Genomic DNA, 25510 nt, shown 5'->3' with positions numbered 1-25510 from the left:
TTTAAGTATGAAAATACCATGGCTTTATTTTTCTCTTAAAAAGATAGCCGTGCTTATGGGTTAAATGGAAAGGATGTACATCGTTCTCATGAGTAAACAAGATTTAACTGCTTTCAGATGCAAACCATAATGCCAAAGAAGTGACACGAAGGGGGTAAAAGTCTAATGCTTTCATCTTCACAACAATCAAATGCAAAGTAAAGCAAAAATGAAATGGACTTACTTAATGCTGGGCATTCCCACAGGGAAAATGTAAGAGGATATTATATCAATCAGTAGCAGTATTGTATATAATTTAAAAATTCCTTTAGGTTGAGCCACCCTCACTCTTCTCTCTGGCTCTCTCCCATCTGAGGTATAGCAGGCTGGAACTAACAGAGCTAGTAGTCAGGAGTTTTTGCTTTGGAGTCCACTGAGATAAGTGGGTGGCAAAGTCTTGGAAGACCAGATAACTTGGCTCTGGTGAGGCACCTACGTGCAGCAGTGTCGCATATGGAAGTTGACGACATACTCAGCATTAGTCCTCTGCACAGAAATAGCAAAAGGCTCAAAAGGGTGAAAGGTGAAGGCAACAAGGCGTCGCACTGTGTGGTTGATGGGGCGGCCCAATAACCCCGCCTGGATCTCAAACTTGAGCAGGCCTGAGTCCCGGGCATAGAACCTAAAAACAAGGACAGAGACAGAGAAAGAGGGGAAGTATTGATATTCACCATCAAACAGAAATCTAGACAGCAGGGGAATGTGACAACTCATTATTTTACCTTATTCATGAAATCTCCTCTTATATCAGCCCCAGGTTATCAGAACTATAAAATCACCTTGGTATGATCAGCTCATTTAGTGAAGAGTGATTATAAATTTTACTATGTTGCAGTGAGTCACTGGTCATTTCTTTTTCCTGAGATGACTCAGTTTTACAGTCTTAATTATAGCCTCTCTGCTTACAGATGCTCCTGCCTCAAGATTGTCTAGGCCAGGGCTAAAAATGAAATGAAAGCCACGTGTGTAATTTTAAATTTTCAGGTAGCCATACTGAAAAAAATAAAAATAAAAAGAGGAAATTTAAATAATACATTTTATTTACTCTAATATATCCAAAATATTGTAATTTCAACCTATAATCAATATCAAACTATTAGTGAGATAGTTCGCTTTTTTTTTTTTTGGAAATCTGGTGTGTATTTGACACTTGAGCACATCTCAACTTGAACTAGCCACATTTTAAGTGCTCAATAGCCACATGTGGCTAGTGGCTACCATATTGGACAGTGTGGATCTAGGCTCACCTTTGAGTTTTTCATATTTAAGAATAAATTCTTTTAAAAGGTTCTTCTTTTTCATGCTCAGAAACAAAATACTAAGTAGTGTTTAATTTTTCATCTAATATGTGAGACTAAAGATGCTTCCATCCATCCTAGTATTTAAATGCCTTTACCATATGGAAAATAAATGCCCTATGGTTTGGAGAACTACTGATGATTAGTGAGTGGAGGCTGAATGGCTGAGGCAGGTGGGGGTGGGGTGGCAGGGAGGATTCTAGAAAATAAAAAGCCCTGAATTAAAGAGTCCTATAATCTCCTTTTGGAAATGCAATATATAAGCAGACCTAAAGATATTTATACCTTTTGACTCAATAATCCCATATCCAAGAATTTATATCCTCAGAATTTGATTTAAATGAAGTAACTAGTACATGAATAAAGATGACTGCTATGGCATTTGTTTTAATGTAAAAATATAGAAAGAGAATACATGCTCAGTGATGGGGGAAAGGTTAAATAAATCATGGTATGTCTATTTGATAGAATACACCATCATTAGGACTATAATTGTGAGGACTATGTATAATAACAACATGAAACAATGTTTATAAAATAAAAACAGACTACAAAAAATGATGCTGTGATTACAAATGTGTAAATGTAAATATGCACACTGACAAAGACTAGACTGGATTATATAGTAAAGACATTGGAGGAATGGTATTCTGTCTTCAAATGCCCTTAATATCCTTATATTTCTCATTTTAAATTAAAAATATAAAGAATTATAAGAGAAACCCCTTCATTCAGGAGCAATAGCATTTCCAAATTTTAGATTCATCTTCTCCAATTAGAAAAGTAGGAAAGTCAGAAAGGAGAGAGAAATGTATCTCATGGTATTTGACTCGTATTAGATGAGGCCCATCTTTTTTATGTGTAAAAAACACACAGCCCTACTCCCAAAATCCCCAAACACAAAGGGATTGTAATTTAAAGTGGGTTGTTTGAGTTTCTAAATCTCACTCCCACTTTACAGGACATATGGGTAAATAAGAAATATAGTAAATACTATCCCAGGGATGCAACGAGCAAAATCTAGAATTTGGAGAACACTAGAGGAAAAACAACCTAATTTCCTCAATAATTTCATTGCAAAGAAAATAAAAGGGGGAAGAACAACCTACAGAATAAAAATGACTGGGCCAGGCACAGTGGCTCACGCCTGTAATCCCAGCACTTTGGGAGGCTGAGGTGGGTGGATCATTTGAGGCCAGCCTGGCCAACATGGTGAAACCCCACCTCTACAAAAATACAAAAATTAGCCAGGTGTGGTGGCAGGCGCCTGTAATTCCAGCTACTTGGGAGGCTGAGGCAGCAGAACTGCTTGATCCTGGGAGGCAGAGGTTGCAGTGAGTTGAAATCGTGCACTCCAGCCTGGGCAACAGACAGAGACTCCGTCTCAAAAAAAAAAAAAAAAAAAAGACTGAAGGGACCAAATGCAATGCATGAACCTTGTATGGATCTGATGCAAACAAATTAACCATAAAAAGAATATCTGTAAGACAACAGGGATATATAAAAACTGACTAGATGTTTGAAGATATTAAAGATTTTTTGTTAATTTTTTAAAGATGGGGTAATAGTGTTATTTGTTTTGCTAGGATAACTTGGATTTCCTTTAAAAATAACCTCAGACAGTGGTGGGAAGGGGAGGGAGCAGTGGTGGTGATGGAAATAGGTGAGACAGGAGCAGTCACGAGCTGGTAACTGTTCAAGTGGGTGATGAGTACATGAAGGTTTATTACGCTCTTCTACTTTTTGTATGTTTTTCCATATACAACTTTCCATAAATAAAAATATTAACTAGTTTTTGGAACTTGACTCTAATTTCCCAAAGGAAGTATTATAAATGGTGATTAATTATACAGAATATGTCACACAGGCCCATTTAATACACAAGGAGGCTGGATGATGAAACATATCTATCATAAAGATCCAACTACCACTGTTTCTATGTGAAAAAGACCTTCCAAGCTCCAGCCTAGAGCTCCAGGAACACACCCACCTTGAGGTAACTCCACTAGTGACAGTAATTCCAGCTCCTCCCGCTAATACTATTACAGCACACAGAACAGGCTCCATGTATGGAGAGACAGATGGGTCTGTGAACTAGACTTCTGTGAGGAAAGAATTTCTTGTAAGACGTCAGTTTCAAAGTTCTACAATAACACAGCAGTCTACATTCCAAACTTCCTCCAAATGAGGAAGCATGAGTTTCTTCTAAATCTGTCAGCAGTTCCCCAAATTGTCTCTGCTATTTTTTCTATTAGGTAACATGGCAGGATAAAATCTGTGTTAGATACATAATTATAAAGTCTCAACGACAAAAACTATTATGGAATCGTATTAGATTATTAAATGGGAAAGTACAGCTTCCTACCCTGGATACCTTTAAAAGAGGACAACACTTACCTGAATTAGATGTTCTGATGAGAAGCAAAGAGTAGGAATAATTTATGAGACTAGTACCTAAATGATCATAGCACTCACCGCATTATAGAAATAGCCTGCCTTTCAACCTTACCCATGAGTACGAGTGGAGACAGTCACAATCAAATGATGTCCAGAAGGAGAGAAAAGAAAGCAGGCCATCTTCAGCCCTTGAGCAGTTTGTAGCTATAGCAGTGACACTGTACCTGATTGGGTGATCTCCACAAGTCTTGGGCCGCTCCATGACAGATACCCACTTGTCATCATAACTGAAGAGAGACAAATCCAGATAGGGGCTACCACTGTAAGACTGAGCACTGATGGGGAGCTGACCCAGCAGCCGGCGTACCGCCTCTGTGTGCCCTCCATACTTGGCATTTATAATAGTGTCTTTGAACCTAAACAAAAGGGCCGGTGAGGAAGGTTTTGTTAGTGAGTACACCAAGCTGTCTTGGATTTTAAATTGACAAATATATATCTAAGAACAACTCATTCTTTAAATACAAATTAAAACCTAGGTAATGAATTAAGACAGAACTCTCTCTCACAAATTACAAGTCTGGTCAGCTACAAATACTTTTAAAAAGCAAAACATATAACTAAAAATGGAAAACAACAAATTACTTTAGAAATGTGTTTGGGTTTTGGGTTTTTTTTATTTTGAGACAGGGTCTCGCTTTGTTGCCCAGGCGGGAGTACAGTGGTGTGATCTCAGCTCACTGCAGCCTTGACCTCCCCGGCTGAAGCGTTCCTCCCACCTCAGCCCCCAGAGTAGGTGGGACTACAGGCACATGCCACCACGCCCAGCTACTTTTTGTATTTTTTATAGAGATGGAATTTCGCTATGTTGCTCAGGCTGGCCTTGAACTCCTGGGTTCAACTGATCTGCCCGCCTTAGCCTCCTAAAATGCTAGGATTACAGACATGAGCCACCACACCCGGCCCTACTTTAGAAGTTAACAAAGACTCTACAAACAAGTTTGAAATGAGTATAACTAGTTTATGACAACTATTTCTACTCTTTTCTAATAACAGCTCAACCAATTGCCTTAGACTGAATTAGGAAGGAGTTATAGAGAACAGAAGCAGCCTTTGACTCTTCTTGGGATCACCCACTTCCAGCAAGCCTTTCACAAATAAATTACCCATTCTTTGTTTGTTTAAATAAAATTTGGAAACTAGCTACTTATACTCCTGCAGAAACACCAGTATCTAGAAGAACAGTAACAGACAGAGTCATATATCTCACTTATCTTTGAAAATAATGACAAAGCAGTTATTTCTCATGACTGTAACAAATGCTAAGTTTTATTTTATTTTTTTTAGAGACAGGTTCTGGCTGTGCTGCCCAGGCTGGAGGGCAGTAGCACAACCTCAGCTCACTGCTACCTCCACCTCTCCTGGGCTCAAGCAATCCTCCCACTTCAGCTTCCCAAGTAGCCAGGAACACAGGTGCGTGCCACCACACCCAGCTAACTTTTTTTTTTTGTAGAGACAGGGTCTCGCCATGTTGCCCAGATTGGTCTTCAACTCCTGGCCTCAAGCGATCCACCCGCCTCAGCCTTCCAAAGTGCTGGGATTACAAGCGTGTGCCACGGTGCCTGGCCACAAAACTAAATTTAATACTCTTTGACAAGTACTTCTATTCTTCTGGAAATCTGCCCTAAGGAATCACTCCTACATGCAGAAAAATCTCTGTGCACATTCATACAGCATTGTTTATAGAGGAAGAAAAAATAAAAAGCTAATGGAAAACTACCATTTTCAAAGATTATATGGTAACGGGAAATGTTTATCACATCTGTAAATAAAAGAAGTAGGATACAATACTGTCTATGTAATATGGCTAAAAACACAAAGAAAACAAAAACTCACACTTAAAGCAAAGACTGGCAGAAACACATTAAAATGTTAATAGTCGTATAATGACATTTTGAAGTTTTTCCTTATTTTTCACTTTCCTACACCTTCGTAGAAAGAATGTCAACTGTCTATCAGTATATATATATTTTAAACCTCTATATTCAAGCATATCATACGGTTCAACAATCAAGGGGATATAAATTTTTTTTAGTCTGGGAGAAAAGTATAATATCTCATCCCTGAAACAAATGGAATAAAAAAACTTCAGCGTTCCTAACTTTCATGAGACTAGAAAGATTAATTAGTTGAGGGTAATTTTTATTTTCACTATTAACCTACGGTATTAGATGGACATGAACACTTTTCCGCTCCCCCTAAAGAAAGCCTAGCAAGCAACACTGCTTTTCCATTACTCCTCCTGACAGTAATTTTCACAGCCTCAGTATAAATCATAAAAATAAATCTTGGGCCAAATAGAGCTTATTTTTTCCCTTTCATTTGAGCTGAAATAAAAGATCCTGGGCACTCTGGTTTTCAGCAAAGATCTGGCACCATCTCATCTACACCTTAGCCCTGCCTGACTCACTGACTCGCTGGCTTTCAAAGGTAAAATGATGGGGGCTGGTTCACAGCTTTGTGATGACCACAAATCAAAGCATCTGTGATAATCTACAGGTTGAAGCAGTTCCTCTTCCTCTGCAGCACCTACCACCTCCACTCTCCGTGCTCCCCGCTGATTAAAAGCAGTCACTCCCTTTGATGTCTTCACACTTTAGCTCCTGCCTCAGCGTCACTCTGTCCCACCATACCTCTCTTAATTCTCGGTAATTTCAAAATCCTCAGAGATGTTCTTCACAGCACCATAGCCTCCTACTAGTTCCTTGACCTCCTCTCAACCTCAACTGCTTATTCCACAGTCACACCCTCAACTTCACCATTACCTCAACTTCACCATTACGACTGCAAACCCTCTCTAGTCACAGGGTAGACCGTCATGCTCTCCAACCATCTTTTCTCCCATCTTCCTGGCTCACTCCCTCTATTCGTCCCAACCTCAGCAATCCTTCAACCACTACAGGACCTATAATCCACTGATTATATCAACTTCTTGCCATCCTACACTCTCATCATATCCTCTCTTCCTTCCTTCCACATAAGATGAAATCACTAAATCATCCATTGCACACATCCTCAACAATCTTAAATTTTCTTATGGTACTTCCTTAGAAAAACTACAACCTCCAGTTAAGCTCAACTTTGCCTATTCCTTGCCTGTACTACTTGGTTTTCTCCATGGCTGTAGAAAAACATACAATGCTCACTTTAAACTTATGGCCACGAACTTTATGTAGGCTCTTAATGCTGCAGGGCACTCGTCTTACATTTCCATAGTCCTTCCAGACTCCCACGCTCTTCCATGACTATTTCGTCTCCCCTCTTCCATGCTGACTCTTAGCTAATGGCATCACTTACTTTGTTACTGACAAATGGAAGTTAGCAGAAGATAACTTTTTTAAAGCTCCCATCAGCACATCTACCCAACATTTGTACATATATAACTTTCTGTGCTCCCATGCAAGGCAAATCCATCTGCCAGTGCACTAGAACCCAGCCCCTCTCATACACTTAAGCAGTTCTTCCACTTTCCTAAACTGTTTCCCCTTCTCTACAGGATCAGTCCCATCTGTATGCAAACATGCCATTTTTCCCTCATCTAAAAAATAACAAAAACAAAATCTAACACCACCTACCTCTCCAGCTAATGCACCACTTTTCAGCTCCCATTGTAATAAAACTCCTCAAAACACTTTTCCATACTGTCCAACTTTTCTCCTCCCATTCTTTCTTAAACCCACCCTGAAGAGGCTTTCACCCCTACCATCTTACTCAAACCTACTCTTGTCAAGGTTCCCAATGACCTCGATGCTGCTAACTCCAATAAGTTAATTTTCAGTCCCTATTGTACTGAAAATTGTCAGGTGGCTGTGACACAGCTAACACTCCTTTGAGAAACTATGAGACACCTCCACTTACAGAACTTTTGATCCTCTCCCCTAAACCTGCTCTACCCACAGGTTTACAGTTTAATGGCAACTCTCTCTTGCAAGTTGTTCAATCCAAAAATGTTAGAATTATCTTTGACTTTGTTCTTTCATAGCCCATAGACCATCCTCCATTAATCCACTGGGCTCTAACCTTCAAAATACATTGAGAATATAATTACTTACTATTCCCAATGCTACCACCCTGATCCAAGCCACCACCATTAAACAACAAATAATCACAGAGGACTTGGTATGTGCCAGACACTCTTCTAGGTGCTTAGGATACATTAGTGGACAGTAAAGAACTTAAATCCTAGTGGCAGGAAACAGAATGCCATAGTTATACTTACTGGATCACTGTAACAGTCTCTTAACTGGTATCCCTGCTGCCACCCTATCTGCCTACATTCTAATCTTAACAGAACAGCCAGAGTGACTCTGTTAAAACGTAAGTGAGACTATGTCATTCCTCTGCTCAAACATGACACAATCTACCTCATCTATAGTTAAAGCCAAGACTATAGAATGGCCCTATGTATCTGCCTACCTCCCCACCCCAAATCAGGTCTCTGACCCTATTTCCAACTACTCTGCCCCTTGCTCATTCCAGTCCAGCCACCCTGGCCTTCTTGCTGTCCCTCAAATGCATCAGATCCACCTCAGGGCCTTTAGATATGCTATTCCTTTTGCTGGGTATATTCTTCTGCCTGCTATCCACATGAAGGAAGCCCCCTGACTTCCTTCAAAAGCTTTCTCAACCACCACCTTCTCAGTGAAGCCTATGCCGACAACTCTACTAGGAAAACTGACAATCTCTTCTTAATATACTCAAACTTACCAGTATTCTAACAATTTTTTTTTTCCTTGGACACATTCTTCTTAGACTCCTCCACTCTCGTGCTTCCAAATGGTCTGACAGGTGGACAGTCATTCTGCAAATTCCCTTTATCATTATCCTCAGGACTCTCTTTGCCTCTCTCCAGTGTCAGACTATTTCCTACATACCATTCTTTTGTGGTCTATTGAAGTACATCTCCATAGGCTTCCTTAGAAAAGGTACATGAGAGGTAATCTTTTCAGACTTCACAGGTTTCAAAATGTCTCCATTCCACTCTATTATTTGGATATAGAATTCTAAATTGTGGCCGGGCGTAGTGGCTCACACCTATAATCCCAGCTCTCAGGGAGGCAGAGGCGGGAGGATAGCCTGAGCCCAGGAGTTCGAGACCTGCCTGGGTAACATAGCGAGATCCCATTCTCCACAAAAAGGAAAAAAAAAAAAAAAAGACAGAATTCTAAATTGCAAATCACCCTTTTCATAGACTTCTGAGGGCATGATTTTAATGACTTCAAGCTTTCGGTATTATTGATAAGTCTGATGTCATTATGACGACATTGTTTTTACACGTGAAATGTATGTTTTTTCTCAAAGTTTTCACAGTGTTCTCTTCATCCCCAATGTTCCAAAATTTCATGATGATATGCCTCTCGGTGTGGGTCTTTTTCATTGACTATACTGGATACTAGATGAATCCAGTGGTGCACTGATAAAGGTTTAATTTTTCTCAGGGGAAAAAAGCCATGATTTGTAGTGCTTGCTGATTTCTGTGGTGTAAATCTTCCTGCCAAGGTACCAATGTGACATTACTCAATGTGCAGTTGCCAAGAGAAAAGCAGTAGCACCTTATTATATAGTATTTATACCATATAGATAAAATAGATACAAAAACCACGAGAGCCTAAGTAACAGTAAAATAGGAAATAATTTGGAAATAATTTTTAATAACGACTTTGTTTAACAATCAGCTTGCAAAAATTCCTGAAAGTTTAACAGTCAGATCTCATGAGCCAGTACAAGCCAGCTCCAGCACTGGATGGTCCTGCCAATCTAAAAATTTATGTTCTTCAGTCCTGGGAAACTATCCCATTATCTCTCCACTTTAGGTTCTCCACTGCTCCTTCAGGAATTAGCCAGATATTTGACCTCCTAGGCAGATACTCTGGTTTTTTTTTTTAATGTTTCTCTTCTATGTCCCTTCTCTTATCAATTTACTCTACTTTCTTGGAGAGTTCCTCCACTACATCTAACAAATTTTAAATTTCCAAAAGTTTCTCATTGTTCTAGGAATGTTCCCGTTTTTGTTTGGTTTGTTCGTTTGTTTTTGAGACGGAGTCTCACTCTGTTGCCCAGGCTGGGGTGCAGTGGCGCAAACTCGGCTCACTGCAAGCTCCGCCTCCTGGGTTCACGCCATTCTCCCGCCTCAGCCTCCCAAGTAGCTGGGACTACAGGTGCCTGCCATCATGCCTGGCTAAATTTTTTTGTATTTTTTTCTTTTAGTAGAGACAGGGTTTCACCGTGTTAGCCAGGATGGTCTCGATCTCCTGACCTCATGACCCGCCTGCCTCGGCCTCCCAAAGTACTGGGATTACAGGCGTGAGCCACCCTGCCCAGCTGGAATGTTCCTGTTTTTATACTTTAAATTGTTTCAGTGAATGTAACATTGTTTTCTTTTTTTTTTTTTTTTTTTTGAGATAGGGTCTTACTTTGTCACCCACTGTGGAATGCAGTAGCTTGATCTCGGTTCACTGCAACCTCTGCCTCCCAGGTTCAAGCAATCTTCCTGCCTCAGCCCCTCCAAGTAGCTGGGATGACAGGTGCATGCCACCAAACTCAGCTAATTTTTTTGCTTTTTGGGAGACCAGTCATGTTCCCCAGGCTGGTCTTGAACTCCTGAGCTCAAGCAATCAGTCCACGCCAACCTCCCACAGTGCTAGGATTAAAGGCATAAGCCACCATGCCAGGCCTGTTTCCTTACTCTTTATTCTTTATTCTGTTTGTTTTGTGTTGGTCTCTTTTAGGATAAAGGCTTTCCTTAAATGACTCATGATCCTTGGTGTCTATTTTTATTCTTAAACATTTATTTTGACCTATAAGGGTCCCAATTTCATTGATTTTTACCAAAAGATTACTGGGAAAAGATTACTATAAAATTTAGCATTTAGAACCATGTGTTCACAAGAAGTAAAAAAAAAAATTTCAATTTATATATACATTGTATTTTCAATGTAGCAAAGTACGATTAGTGGTCAACAAAATATGTTAGCATACAATTGTGTTGGGGACATAGAATAGACATACAAATTTGAGAATCAGAAGAAGCAATGTAAAATTCCCAGTTATGGGTATAATTTGCCATGAATTTTTCATATAAAATACTTGAATACCAAATTACTATGGTAATTAGCATCCTTTTGTTATATTTTAAAGTGTTATTTCAAATGTCAATGTTTAATATACACTGAAAATATCATCCTCTACAACTATTAAATTTAGTAGTAACAGAAAAAAAAATTTAAAAATCAACTTAAAAATATGTGAGGGTACCCCAATTTTTCAAAATCTTTTGGTGGTAAAGTAAAATTCTTAAGATCACTGAGCTAGAATATACAACCTGTCCCCTCAGTTTTTTCTGGAGCTTTCTGTAATTTTGTTTAATTCCAGATGTATTCTGAAATAATTTTTGGAAAACAATTTCTTCTAATTTCTGGATAACTTCATTCATTCAGCAAATACCTACTGAGCTCCTCCTACAGGGCAGACACTGGCCTTGGTGTTGTGGATACGGCAGTGGACATAATAGACAAAATCCCTGCCCTCATGGAGCTTATCATCTAGTGACTTCTTTGATGTCTTGACTGAGTGCACCCATCTTTTGTTGTTTTTGTTTTATTGCTTTTGAGGCAGGGTCTTGCTCTGTCACCCAGGCTGGAGTGCAGTGGCGCACTCATGGCTCATTGCAACCTTTGCCTCCCAGGCTCAAGTAATCCTCCCACCTCAGCCTCCCTAGTAGCTGGGACTACAGGCATGCGCCACCACACTCGGTTTTTTTTTTTTTTTTTTTTTTTTTGCATTTTTTGTAAAGACAGGGTTTTGCCATGTTGCCTAGGCTGGTCTTGAAACTTGGGCTCAAGCGATCCACCTGCCTTGGCCTCCCAAAGTGTTGGGATTACAGGCATGAGCCACCACGCTCAGACTGTTACTTGTCAATTATCTGCTTAATTTTGAAGCAAATTTTAAAAGAAAATTCATCCCAAAATGAAAAAAGCAAAATCTGACTCATGTTCTGCATATAAAAATTCTTCTATACTGAACAGATACTAAGGCAGAAGATTTGTGTGAACCAAAGAAAAAGGAAAACGCAAGACAGTTGTCTGAACTCAGTAGCCATCTATCTATAATCGAGTACTATCTCTTTATATAAATATGATGCCACTGCATTAACATATTTGTTTTTCCCAGTGGCAGTAATGCTTATTCTGATTCATCCACTCACTGTGGTCTGATCCATCTTTGGACCCAGAACAGGTATTTTTCCATTACTGCCTAAAGTAAGGGAAACAATTTAAGTATGTGAAATATGATGAGGCACTAACTAAAGTAGGATTTAGTTTAGGCCCTTGGCCCAAAGGAACCATTTGTTTCATAATAATGCACTACGGCAATTATTAGAAACTCTGGTTCATAGGAGGGCCTTGCTGACTGGGGGGTATATATTTAGGGTGGCCTAAGTGATTTGTAAAGGCATTCCAGGTGTCAATATCTGTAAGTCTCCTCTTTGTGTTGGTCAGTTTTCCTAGGGAAGAATCTCTAATCTCCTGCCTGGAGGGTACAAGCGTGGATGCCATATCTGGGAAGGGGGGTAGGGCTCTTACCCTTCCGTATGTCAACTTTCACCTAATTCCTGTTTTTAGTATAACATGTCTCATCCCTACTTTTAAATATACCTCATAAACCTGAGACCAGAGCCCATCTGGTTCAATCTGTTCAGAGAATAAACTTCCAGCCTTCTGCAGAGGTAGAAGAGATAGTCACTTAGCTATGTAGACTTAGAAAAGGGATCTAGAGGGTCTCACTGCTCCTTTTAAGAACTTTACCAATCCTCCTCATTTCAGCCTACCTCACAGATACCTTTGGAAGTACTTAGAGGCACCTGGGACCTCCAACTTCCTGACCCTTTCCTGAGTTCTCTGGTGTAAGGCAGCTTGTTTCTTGATGACTAAGCTCTGCAGCCTTGAGTTTCTGCTCTCTGAGGTATGCTAAGTCAGTTCTCATTCATTCCCTGGCTTTTCAGCTTTTAAAACTTTGTTAATATGTCCTATCTCCCATCGTCTCCTCTCCTATTCTCTTTGTTCTTACAGGTTTATACCTTCCTTTATTGTCATTTTAGTGGGACTTAGGGATGGAGCAAAGATAAATACATGTGTTCAACATATCATGTTTAACCAAAAGTTCTAAAATTATTTCCTTATTAATTCAACAAACATAAGTGCTTGACAGTGTACCACTGAGGATACAGCAATAAATGAAGACACAGCCTCTATCTTTCTGCAGCTCACATGCAGTCTAGAAAGAATCGCAGACAATGCACAAATAATTCCACAGGTGCTGAGATAGAAAGAAGTTCAGGAAGAAACAAGGGGTTATAATAGGCAGACTAACCAAAGCTATGTGGACAGACAGAATAAGAGACGGTTTCCTAGAAACAATAGCTGTTGGCCTAACACCAATTTTTCTAAAAAAAATTAAGACTGTTGAGTCTGGTACAGCAGCTTACCGGCGCTGGATCTGCCTTGCAAAATTGTTGCTAGAAGCTGAGCAGGGAAACTGGACTTCACTGTGCAGGGTAGCATTACGAAAAAGGTCACAGAAGTTCTCAAAGAGCTCCAAAAGCTCATCTGACGTATTCTCAAACACAGCAATCACCTCTGTTGTCACCATATTGTATACCACAAAGAAAGATGCCTGCAGAAGAAAAGAGAGAGAGGTATAGGACAGCTGAGTATAATGCCATGCCTAGGAAACTTATCACTTGGCTGAAAATTCAAAGCATGAATTTTCCAAAAACAACAACAACAACAACAAGCAAACACCTCAGCTTTACCACTGAGGTGGAAACATGGCTCCAAGTGGTTCTGGGAAAATAGGAAGCAACCGTGGGATTTATCAATTGAGAGCCTCAATGTTGCCAGATTTCCCACTGTATCTGTGCTGCTAGAATTACTGAGATGGCCAGCATACAAGTATAAAAAGGTTTTAAATTTTCATTTCAAACTGTGCAAATTCAGTATTTTTCCTTCCAAATGTTTATTCCCTACTTGCTCCCCAACCCACCCTGAGATAAAAAGCACTTCTTAAAATGCCAGATTTAATTTTCTTTCCTGCTGAGAAAGTGATTTGCAGCCTGGGGCTGCCTGTTGGCAAATTATTTTCTCTCGTATGTGTACAGTTGAAAGTTCAATTTAGGGGTATTTATTTTTCCCTCTTAATATTTCTAACATGCAGAGAGACATCTTAAGTACATCTTGTTCTAAACTGCCCAGGCAAGTTGTATACGAGCAAGGTACTGCTGAACAAATGAAAAATCAGATAGGCATTTTCCACTTTTTTCTTCATAAATGTTCTTTCAGCCAAGAGCATTTGTAAAATACATTTGAGATTTGTAGCAATTAAGATCAGAGGGGGAACCTGAAAAGCATTCAAATGCCATAGGTGACAGAGTTACTGCTTTTTCTAAATGGGCCCTCGGTGGCTAGCCCTCTTCCTTTAAACTTCCAGTGCTGTGCTCTGCCTAACAAGGAAGTTCCAAGAACCCCTAATTTTTGTTACAGTGAATGTAGCAGTGTGAATCATCTACTTCTGACAGGACTCTAGAAGTTCTCAGACCACTAGGATTAGTAATTCAGCCTCCTATGATTGAGTTTAAATCTCAATTACCAATTTCTGGAGCCACTCGACCCACCTGTTTTACTAGTAATTAGTGTTTCTCAGAGCTTATATTACATGGCTTTTGCAGTCACCTGCAAATTAAATTTGGCTGTAAATTAAAGAGGCTAGAGGGTAACCTGAGAATAATACTCATAATATTACCAAGGCCTTGTGTTTGGATGTACTTTTTACTTATTAATCTTACTGGAACCTATCAAATTAAACTGGGGGAGGAGTGCAGAGGACAACTAGGGCAGAAAGATTGGGTTTAGAGTTACAAACTGTATAAGCAAAGCATAGAGCCCTAGTTATGTCGCTAGCTACAACTTATTGTAGCTACCAGAAAAAACTAGGCCACCTTTTAGCAAAGAAGAAAAGAATAATCTCAAAGGCAGCAGTCACAGACAACTTACTACCTCCAAAATAAAAAGGCAATTATAGCTCAAACCTAAATAAAGATTGATTCATGTCCTTTCTATAGCCCTGGACAACACTTTGATCCTATCAGGGCTTCACCAGAATCTCTCATAATTACATGGATATAAAATTACTCAAACATTTACTAGCCTTCCCTCCAAGGCAGACTGGGAAGTAAAGAACAGGAGGATAGAGAAGTCAAGGACTTCACTGCAATATCCCATGATACATAAGACGAACCAGATGCTCACCTATGATTGCTCAATGGGCGACTTCATCATTGATAGGGAAGAAAAAAACTCCACAAAAAATGATCTCTAACCATATTACTCCCGTACTTTTTTTTAGAACACATAAACTACAATTCAGAAGGAAAATGTTAGAAGATATTTTACCACAGGTAACTGGTGAGATTATAGGACATGATACCCTGTACATACCCTGTTAATGGTAGAATCAGCTACAGGTCAATAAGAGATACCAAACTCAGCTGGGCGCGGTGGCTCACGCCTGTAATCCCAGCACTTTGGGAGGCCGAGGCGGGCGGATCACGAGGCCAGGAGATCGAGACCATCCTGGCTAACACAGTGGAACCCCGTCTCTACTAAAAACACAAAAAATTAGCCGGGCGTGGTGGTGCGTGTCTGTAGTCCCAGCTACTCAGAGGCTGAGGCAGGAGAATGGCGTGAACCCAGGAGGCGGAGCTTGCAGTGAGCCGAGATGGTGCCACTGCACTCCAGCCTGGGTGACAAAGTGAGACTCCGTCTCAAAAAAAAAAAAAAACAAAGAGATACCAAACTCAGTTGACTTCGTGATTTACTGATTTGCTGGTTGTTCTGAATTTCCAAACCAGTGTCTAAGGAGACAATCTGCAAACAGGAGAACTTGGGGGACAAAGGTGTAGCAAGGTAGTTCTCTAACTTGGTCAACACTGAAGTGGAGAGGTTTTCAAAGACAAATGCCCAAATTACCCTGAATTTCAATATAGTGTTTCAACCCCCAAATCTTAGCAGTTCTGTGCTCTTTATATCACCTTATTCCCCTTTGGGAAATGCTTCTTCCCCCTACTGAAAGAAAGGCATTCTTCCCCTAAACTGAAAAATCTTTAAGACTTGTTGTCCTGATGACTCTCCTCATGGATCATCAATTTTGGCTTCTTTTTGATCTCTTCACTGCTCTACAAGCTATGTCCCAGCATGTGGGCAAGGTCAGGGTAAAGTCACAGAACTTAATTCCGCCAAATGAGTGCACCTGTTAGTTACCTTATAAATAGGACTTTACGGAGAAGTAAATTATGAACCATTTAAGGACAAAAGTGGGGTTAGAGAATTTTCTTTTTGGTATCGTATACTCATTCTCATTGCCGTTACTAAAACAGCCAGACCAATAAGTACAATCTTACAAAATCAAGAGAGGTTATCCATAAGTAGTCCAAACCTTGACCTTGTAGCATTTGGGCTTCCATCTCATGAGTACCGAAAATGCTCTGCAGAAGAGTTAGGGTAGTAATCAGAGTTGACTATCTTCCTGTCAATGACTTGAACTGCAGCTTCCATTTGTCCAGATAAATACATATGACCAGAGAAAAATGGAGCTGATTTTAAGTTTGGGCCCTAGGATATCAACTCAGACTACATGAAATGTCTATTTCTGAGGGGTGGACTATAAACAGAGAAACCTTCCCATTTTGTCAAGGAGACTGGACAAGTAAAAGGCAGAAGTGCACCTCATACCTGTGATGGATCTGTGACTCGCAGTGTTACTACATCCTCACTAGTGTACTTGATAAACAGATGGTTTTCATCCAGAAGCTGCATTTTCCACATTCGCAGCTGCCGCAGTTGGTCAAAATACTGGAAGAAGCGCCTCTTGGCCATTGCGCTACCATCCTGTTCTGCCCGGCGCCACAAATACACCAGCAACCGGTGTTTGAGGGAATTGATGAAAGGATCCCTAAAGGGATTGGCCATGCCTGTCTGACTGTCCCGCTGTACCTCAGGGAAAACAGCTGACACAGTGAGCAGGTCATCCTCATAGCAAAAGCGGCCAATGGTCCGCACATCAATGAAAGTGCCTTCAGGAGTCACCTGGAAGACATGGATGGTCTGTTGTTGCACAGACAAGATGGCCAGGATGTTTTTGTACAAGTACAGCCCTTGGTTGTGTGACAACACCACCTTGTCACACTTGAATGTGCGTGTATCACATAAGCGGCCAGTATGAAGGTCAATGATGTGGAGGGAATAGTCTTCTAGAGGGGACCGTGGGTTGGGGGTCACTGATTCACTGTTCCGATATACCTCAAAAAATGGAGGGTGAGGCTCATCCGGGAGGTAGGCAGCTGAGCCCACGATGACACAGCGGCAGTCATCAGTGAAGAGACTACACTCCCGGTTCAGGTGCTCACCATTGGCTGCAACATTGGTAATGTGCAGAAGGACAAAAAAGCGTTCAAAGAGCCGGCCCCGGATATTCACTGACCGCTGGTCATTGCCATTGGACAGGATTTCTCCTTCATATCCCTGCAGTAGGTCCTCTGCTGCCTGGCAGCCCTGGTACTCATAGATTTCAAGAGATGTCTGGTCTGAAGAAAAAGCAATAAAGTAGCGTCCGTCAGGTGAGAATTTACGCAAAAAACAAGGAGGCTTTTCAACGTTGACAACTGTGAAGTTGGGGAAGACATTCTGATGGAACACTCGGACTTGGTGCCAGTGGGTACCTGCCTTGCCTGAACTGATCCGCCGGCGCTCCAAGCGGTGAATGACATTTTGGTTTTGGATTCTTCGAGGCCTGATGGTAGAAACATGATGATCCATTATCACATCTCTAAACAGAAAAGTAAAGCAGAAGTCAAGAAAATGAAACAAAATTTACCAAAATATAAATATATACAAGTCAAACAGATTTCTCTTATATCCTGAACCTAGGAGCTCCCAGGATGACAGTGACTGGCATTACTGCTTCCCTTTAAGTGGTCCTAACATTTCTAAGTCTAGAAACAGGTCTAAGGGAAGGATCTAGTTCACTAGGAATACCTTCCAAGTATGCTCAGCTGTTGGGAATGTTCAACAGAAAAAAACCTACAACTGCAAATTTGAACAGTGTAAGACACATTCGGCTAGGCACGGTGGCTCATGCCTGTAATCCCAACACTTTGGGAGACCGAAGCAAGTGGATCACTTGAGCTCACTAGTTCAAGGCCAGCCTGGAAAACATGGCAAAACCCCGTCTCTACAAAAAAAATAGAAAAATTAGCCAGGCATGGTGGCACATGCCTGTAGTTCTAGCTACTTGAGAGGCTGAAGTGGAAGGACTGCTTAAGCTCGGATCATTGAAGCTGCAATGAGCCATGATCACAACACTGCAACAGAGTGAGACTCTATCTCAAACAAACAAACAAAAAAATCATATTCAATGTGTATTCATTCCAGCAAAAAGTATTTATTGGGCTGTTAAGATGTCCATATTACCCAAAATAATCTACAGATTCAATATAAACCCTATCAAAATCCTAATAGCACTTTTTACAAAGATAAAAAATTCATCCTAATATTCATATGGTATGTCAAGGGCCTCCAAATACACAAAATAATTTTGAAAAAGAACAAAGAGGACTCAAGCCTCCTGATTTCAAAATATATTACAAAACCACAGTAATCAAAAAAGTGTGGTACTGGATAAAGACAGACACAGACAAATGAAATGGCCCACAAATAAACTCTGGCATATATGGTTAAACAATCTTTGATAAGGTACTACTACTACTCAATAGAAAAAGGATAGTCACTTCAGCAAATGGTGTTGGGAAAACTGAATAGCCACATGCAAAAGAATGAAGTCGGACCCTATCTTACACCCTATACAAAAATTAACCCAAAATAGGTCAAGGACCTAAATATAAGACCCATAACTATAAAACTACTAGGAGAAAATGCAGGAGGAAAGCTTCATGACATCAGACCTGGCAGTGATTTCTTAGATAAGACACAAAAGGCATAGGCAACCAAGACAAAAACAGACAAATGGGAATACATCAAACTTAAAACTTCTGTAATCAAAGGACACAATCAACAGAGTGAAAGGGCTTTCTACAGGATGGAAGAAAATATTTGCAAATCATATACTGGATAAAGGGTTAATATCTAGAACATATAAAGAACTCTTATAACTCAATAACAAAAAATCATATACCAAATTTTAAAATGGTCAAAGTACTTGAATAGACATTTCTCCTATACAAATGGCCAAAAAGTATATGAAAAGATAGATGCTCAACATCACTAATCATCAGAGAAATGTAAATCAAAACTACAATGGGATATCACCTCACGCCCATTAGAATGACTGCTTTTTTTAAAAAAAGAAAATAACAAGTGTCGTTGAGGACATAGAGGAAGCTGAACCCTTGTGCACTGTTGGTGGAACTGAAAAATAGTACAGCTACTAAGGAAAACAGTATGAAGATTCCTCAAAAAAAATTAGAACTACCATATGATCCAGCAATTCCACTTCTGGGTATAAATCCAAAATAACTGAAAGCAAGATTTCTAAGAGATATCTGCACACCCATGTTCATATCAGCACTATTCACAGTAGTCAAGAGATGGAAGCAATCCAAAAGTTCATTGATGGATGACTAGATAAACAAAATGTGGCATATACATACAGTGGAATATTATTCAGCCTTCAAAAGGTACAAAATTCTGACAAAATTCATCATTGAACCTTGAGGACATGATGTGAAGTCAAATAAGCCAATCACAAAAAGACAAATACTGTCTGATTCCATTTAAATGAAGTATCAAAAGTAATCAAATTCAACAGCCAGGTGCAGTAGCACACACCTGTAATCCCAGCTACTTGGGAGGCTGAGGTGGACCACTTGAGCCCAGGAGTTTGAGTCTAGCTTGGGCAATAGAGTAAGACTCAATTTCTAAAAAAAAAAAAAAAACTGTTTTAATTTAAAATGCTTATCATTAAAAAAAGAAAAAAGAATCAAATTCACAGAAACAAAGAAGAACGGTGGTTATCAGGGACTAGCAGGAGGGGAAAAGGAAAGGTGCTGTTTAATGGGTTAGACTTTTCAGATTTTCAAGATGAAAAAGTTCTCAAGATCTATTTCACAACAATGTGAAGATACTTAATACTACTGAACTGTACACTTACAATCGGTTAAGATGGTAAATGTTATGCTATTTTAAAATCACAATAAAAATATGCTTTAATATTTATGGGGCATCTATTATATGGCATAGTCTTCTAAATGTTTTATTATACCTTTGATTCAAATCAAAGTTAAATCTCAGGCCATAAAAGTCAACGGCATTTAGTGAAAAACTCAACTTATAAAGCTGTTGCCAGACAAGGAATAAGCAAACACCACCTTCTCTCCCACTAAAAATGCAGCTATAAAACCTAGACAGAATGCATAAAACAGGCATACGAGAAAAACTAATTGGCTAACAATAAAGTACCACTGAATGGGCAGTGAGGTTAACGCTGTCTCCCCCCGGTTCTCCTGCTGCTTGGAGAGCAAGTGTGTTGCAAGGAAGGTAATTAAAGTCCCAGTTTTGTCATCAGAAGATCAAAAGGGAGGCCCCAATGAAACCAGAAGATACTGAGGAGATATCAGAGGGGGAGGAGCACAGAAAAGTAACATCATGAAGTTGTTCATGAGCTCCCAAGCTGCGCATGTGTGGATCTGGTCCAAATCAGACTAAAGGCTTTGAGATCTGAAATAATCACCACCCAGATCTCAGACTGGCCACTGAATGTCACATGCATGGGACAGATCCAAATAGCACTGCAAAGACTTTCTGAAAATTCATCTGCCATTAGAACCATAGCCTAAAGAAAGGGAGTTGCAAATTGCAAATTCCCTGAAGCTAATTAGGTAGACTGCCTACCAAGCCAAAAATTACCAACATTCCTCTTGGGATTTAAACAGGCCCTATCATCTTATAATATTCAAAATGTCTAGGATACAATCCAAAATAATTCAGCATATGAAGTACTAGGAAAAAACTCAATCCAGAAAAGACAATTGACAGACACTAATGTTGAGATGCTACAAAAGTTAGAATTCTCTGAGAAAGATTTTGAAGTATCTGTTATAAAACTGTTCTAATAAGCAATCACAAACACTCTTGAAATGATGGAAAACCAAAGTCTCAGCTAAGAAACAGAAGATATTTCTTAAAGATCCAGATAAGAAGTTTAGAGCTGAAAAGCAATAACCAGCATACAAAGCTCTTCTAGCTTCCATAGAATCTAGTAAAAAAATTTTTTTTAATTTAAAAACAATTCTGAAAAAGAATAAAAAACTCGCTGATGGGCTCAAGGGCAGAATGAAGTCATCACGGAAATGAGTCAGTCACCCTGAAGATAGATCAGTATACGTTATCCAAAGTGAACAAAAGACGAGAAAGAAAAAAAAAAAAAAGACAGAAAAAAAAAAAAAGACGGAAAAAAAGTCAGTAAAGCCTCAGGGCCCTAGGGAAAATATCAAAAGGTCTAACCCTCATCTTTCGAGAGAGTACATAATCCTAGAACTTTGGGAGGCTGAGGTGGGCAAATTGCTCGAGCCCAGGAGTTGAAGACGAGCCTGGGCAACATGGCAAAACCCCATCTCTACTAAAAATACAAAAAGTAGCCAGGCACAGTGGTGTGCACCTGTAGTCACAGATACTCAGGAGGCTGAGGTGGGAGGATCACTTGAGCCTGGGAGGCAGAGGCTGAAGTGAGCTGAGATCATGCCACTGCAATCCAGGCTGGGTAACGGAGTGAAACTCTGTCAAAAGAAAGAAAAGAAAAGAAAGAAAGGAAGGAAGGGAAAAAAAAAACAAGAAGGAAGGGAGGGAGGGAGGGAGGGAGGAAGGAAGGAAGGAAGGGAGGAACTTCCCAAATTTGGCTGAAGATATAAATCCTAAATTCAAAAGGTTCAGAGACCCCCCCAAATTCAGGAAGTTTAGCGACCCCCAAATATGATAAATCCAAAGAAATCCATGTCCAGACACATCATAGCTAAAATGGAAAAAAACCAAAAGATACACAGTAAAAATCTCTAAAGTGACCAGATAGAAACCATGTATCACCTATAGAGGAACAACAATTCAAATGTCTAGATTTCTCATCAGAAACCAAGGAAGTCAGAAAGAAGTGGAAGAACATTTTTTAAGTGCTGAAAGATCTGACTCTGTTTCATCATTCAAGTCTCAGCTAATATAGTACCTCCTCAGAAATATTCCCCAGTCACCTTACTTCTGCCCACACGAATCTACTGATACACCTATTTTATTAATGGTCTTTATCTCTTTCTGAAATTAAGTTATTTGTTTACCTTTTAAGTATCTGTCCCCCCATACCAGAGAGCAGGGAACTGGTCTAATTCCTTGCTGTATTCCCAGCACCTAGGAGAAGGGACAGTTAAGTGCTCATAAATATGTTAAAATGAATTAATGGAGCAACAATTGGCATAAGCCTTGAAGAATAATACACTAAACAAAGTAAAAGAGGAAAAACAGGCCAGATGCATTGGCTCACACCTGTAATCCCAGCACTTTGGGAGGCTGAGGCGGGGAGGTCACAAGTCAGGAGTTCGAGACCAGCCTGGCCAACATAGTGAAACTCCATCTCCACTAAAAATACGAAAATTAGCTGGGCATGATGGCGGGCGCCTGTAGCCTCAGCTACTCAGGAGGCTGAGGCAGAAGAATTGCTTGAACCCAGGAGGCGGAGGTTGCAGTGAGCCGAGATTGTACCATTGCACTCTAGCCTAGGTGACAAAGCAAGACTCTGTCTCCAAAGAAAAAAAAAAAAGGAACGAGCCAGATAAAAAGGTACCTAAAAGACACATTTTTAAAAGGCATGACATGGCAAATTTGGGAAATGAGCAATTTCAAGTGGTTAGAGCACAGGAAGCACAGAGTGAGTGATAAGAGAGGCCTAGAAAAAGACTGGAAAGCAGCGGAGGGATTGCATCCAATCTGTATTTCAAAACATAAAATGAGGTATTTATTCACATTCTGTCTCCTTCTGAAAAGGTTCCAAATGCCTTATATAAGTATATATAATACCCAGTCAAGTTAAAAATGTACATATCTCCATGACTGAGCAAGTTTCCCAAACTGCTAGTCACACCTCATTAATAGGGCCTTGAATCAATTTAGTGAATAGTCTGACATTTTAAAAAATGAAATACAAGAAAATAGAAAATATCAAGCTATCATATATTGCAATAGCAAGCATTGTTTTGTAAAACGTTCGTTTCAATTATATTGGAGTTACATGCACTGAATAAGGACCTAAAATGTATGCTGATCTAGAATAGAGCAAGGGTCTGCAAACTACTGCCCTCGGCCCAAATCTAGCCCACCTCTCATCTCCTGGTTTTTTTTGGGGTCTCACTCTGTCGCCCAGGCTGCAGTGCAGTGGCACCACCGTGGACCTCCCTGGCTCACGTGATTCTTCTGCCTTGGTCTCCCAAAGTGCTAGGATTACAGGCATAAGCCACCACGCCTGACCCCCACCTCCCAGTTTTTGTAAATAAAATTTCACTGGAACCCTGCCATACCCAATCATTTACATAATGCTTTTGCCCTACAAAGGCAGAGCTGGGCACCTGAGATGAAGATCTTACTTATGTTTACGGCCCTCATTAGATGGTGATGTTCGACCGACCAATACGCAAACACTATATTCTGTATGCTCATCACAGTGTTTGACAGATGGTAAGTCTCCCTTCTTGAACACTGGATCTATCTAACGGGAAGTTCTGTGCCATCTCAGGCATCCACAGAGAGAATGCATTTCCCCTGGCCCTTGCTGTAACTTCTCAAGTTGCAGCTTAAGTGCGGTCTCCTTTAGGAAGTGTTCCCTGACCATCTTATCTAAAACAGGCCTCCCATTATTATATTTTGTCTTCTCCATAGTAATCATCGCAATTGTATTTATACTTCCACTTGCATGGTTGTGTTTAATGTTTGATTCCCTTGCTAACCTGTACCCTCCAGACAGGAAGTAACCAGGTCTACCCTGGTCATCTGGTATTCTCAGAACCTAGCACTGGGGTTGGCACACGGTAGGCATTTGGTACCTTATGGAATGAAAGAAGAAAGCCTGACTGAATTGGGACACTAAACTCACTGTGTGGTACTAAGTCCTTTACCCTTGCTGGGTCTCAGTTTCCCTATGGGGGAAGGTGCACATGTCCCTCAATTCCTTGCAACGGCCTCTAAACCAGAAGGGGATGCCAAGGGGCGGGCACACAAACCCAAAGGGGCGCCCCCGGAAAGAAAAGCCTGGGGCGGGGCCTCAATGGGAAGAGAATTCTGAGGGAGGGAGGGGGCCGTGGCGCCTCTGGGCATCAGCGTCATGCAGGGAGGAGCCTGCCGGGGAGGGTCTGACGGGCTTGGAGGCTGGGCCAAAAATGATAAGTCCTCACCTGTCTGGTCCGGGCTCAAAGAGCCAGGGCGAGGGATGCCCCAGCCTGTTCCGTGCGCGCCTCCCCCTGCCCCGCCCCCGCCATGCCCCAGGACTCCGGCCCCCGCGGCTGCAGGTTCCCGTTTCCGCCAGTCACCGGAAGTGCGGCCCAGCAAGAAGGGATGTAAGGGAGAGCGCGGCACTATTCAGCCGACACCAAGAGATGGTACAGCGCACCCTGGTGCCCGGAGGAAGGATCGAAGCCGTAGAGGCTCCGTGGCTCTGAAGGAAAAAATTAAAATGGCGCCTGACCTGGCCATCTCTGTGAGTTCCAATGGCAGTGTCTCTGCACCTGCTGGGCACATTTGAAAAAATATGAATAGAATTGATTTTTCACCTATTGATTAGATGCTGAGAAACTTCGTACTCTGTTATCTTCTAGATAGCGAGCGCCTTGAAGACTGAGACTGTATTGATCATCTCTGACTAGCAAGGAATTTGCCATGCTAGTTTTAAGATGGAGTTGATTTTAAAATGGTGTCACTCTGGCTCTCGTAGGTTCCTGCTTCCCTAGCAAAAAGATTTTCAACACCATTAATTATCAGAGAAATGCAAATCAAAACAATGAGATACCACTTCATACCCCTTAGGATGGCTATAATATCTTTAACAGGAAGATATCACATACTGGTGAGGATGTGGAGAAATCAAAAGCCCCATATGCTGCTGCGGGAATGGGTGCAGTCACTGTGGAAAACAGTTTAGCTGTTCCTCAAAAAGTTAAACATGAAGTTACCATTCGACCCAGAAGTACCTCTAGATATATAATCAAGAGAAATTAAAACGTGTCCACACAAAAACTTGGACACAAATGTTCATAGTGGTATTATTTGTAGTAGATAACATATGGAAAAAGCCTAAGTGTCCATCAGTAGATGAATGGATAAACAAAAGGTGGTATATCCATATGATAGAATATTATTCAGCATTAAAAGAGGATGAAGTACTGATACTTGCCACAACATGATGGACCTTGAAAACATTCTGCTAAGTGAAAGAAGCCAGTCACAAGAGGTCATGTGTTGTATTACTCCATTTATATGAAACATCCAGAATAGGCAAATCTGTAGAGACAGAAAGTAGATGAGTGGTTTCTGGGGGTAAGGGAAAAGGAGAATAAGGAGTTATTGCTAGTGGGTGTGGAGTTTCTTTTTGGGGTGATGAAAATGTACTGAATTAGATAATGG

The 25510-nt window shown here is 40.6% G+C and overlaps 1 protein-coding gene across 6 annotated transcripts; it reads right to left on the bottom strand.

The window, feature by feature from the left end:
- DET1 (DET1 partner of COP1 E3 ubiquitin ligase) lies at positions 1 to 24426 on the bottom strand. 6 transcript variants are annotated; one of them, XM_037987713.2, is made up of 7 exons: positions 24286 to 24401; positions 22183 to 22252; positions 16577 to 17669; positions 13276 to 13463; positions 3959 to 4150; positions 3328 to 3439; positions 554 to 661 (listed from the first exon to the last, which is right to left on the bottom strand). In XM_037987713.2, exons 2-6 carry the CDS (start codon positions 22203 to 22205, stop codon positions 3343 to 3345), a joined length of 1593 nt encoding a protein of 530 aa, XP_037843641.1. In that variant the 5' UTR covers positions 22206 to 22252; positions 24286 to 24401; the 3' UTR covers positions 554 to 661; positions 3328 to 3342. The 6 variants fall into 6 exon arrangements, 5 of the variants coding, with proteins under 5 accessions (XP_007988511.1, XP_037843643.1, XP_037843640.1 ...); XM_007990320.3 differs by lacking the exon at positions 3328 to 3439 and having other exon boundaries at positions 1 to 661; positions 24286 to 24426; XM_037987715.2 differs by lacking the exons at positions 3328 to 3439; positions 22183 to 22252 and having other exon boundaries at positions 1 to 661; positions 16577 to 17427; positions 17567 to 17669; positions 24286 to 24426.
- Positions 24427 to 25510: the final 1084 nt, after the last annotated feature.

Source organism: Chlorocebus sabaeus, chromosome 29, assembly GCF_047675955.1.
Source record: "Chlorocebus sabaeus isolate Y175 chromosome 29, mChlSab1.0.hap1, whole genome shotgun sequence".
NCBI classification, from domain to species: Eukaryota; Metazoa; Chordata; class Mammalia; order Primates; family Cercopithecidae; genus Chlorocebus; species Chlorocebus sabaeus.
This window is presented reverse-complemented; position numbering and strand designations above follow the sequence as displayed.

What these genes read in the sequence shown, in the direction of transcription:
- DET1 (XM_007990320.3), bottom strand. Translation starts at nt 22,205, where the DNA reads ATGGGGGGACAGATACTTAAAAG. An exon ending in GAGTCACAGATCCATCACAG is followed by an intron (nt 13,464 to 16,576) that starts GTATGAGGTGCA and finishes TTTCTTCTGCAG; the next exon opens with GCATCTTTCTTTGTGGTATA. An exon ending in TGTGGAGATCACCCAATCAG is followed by an intron (nt 662 to 3,958) that starts GTACAGTGTCAC and finishes CCTTGTTTTTAG; the next exon opens with GTTCTATGCCCGGGACTCAG.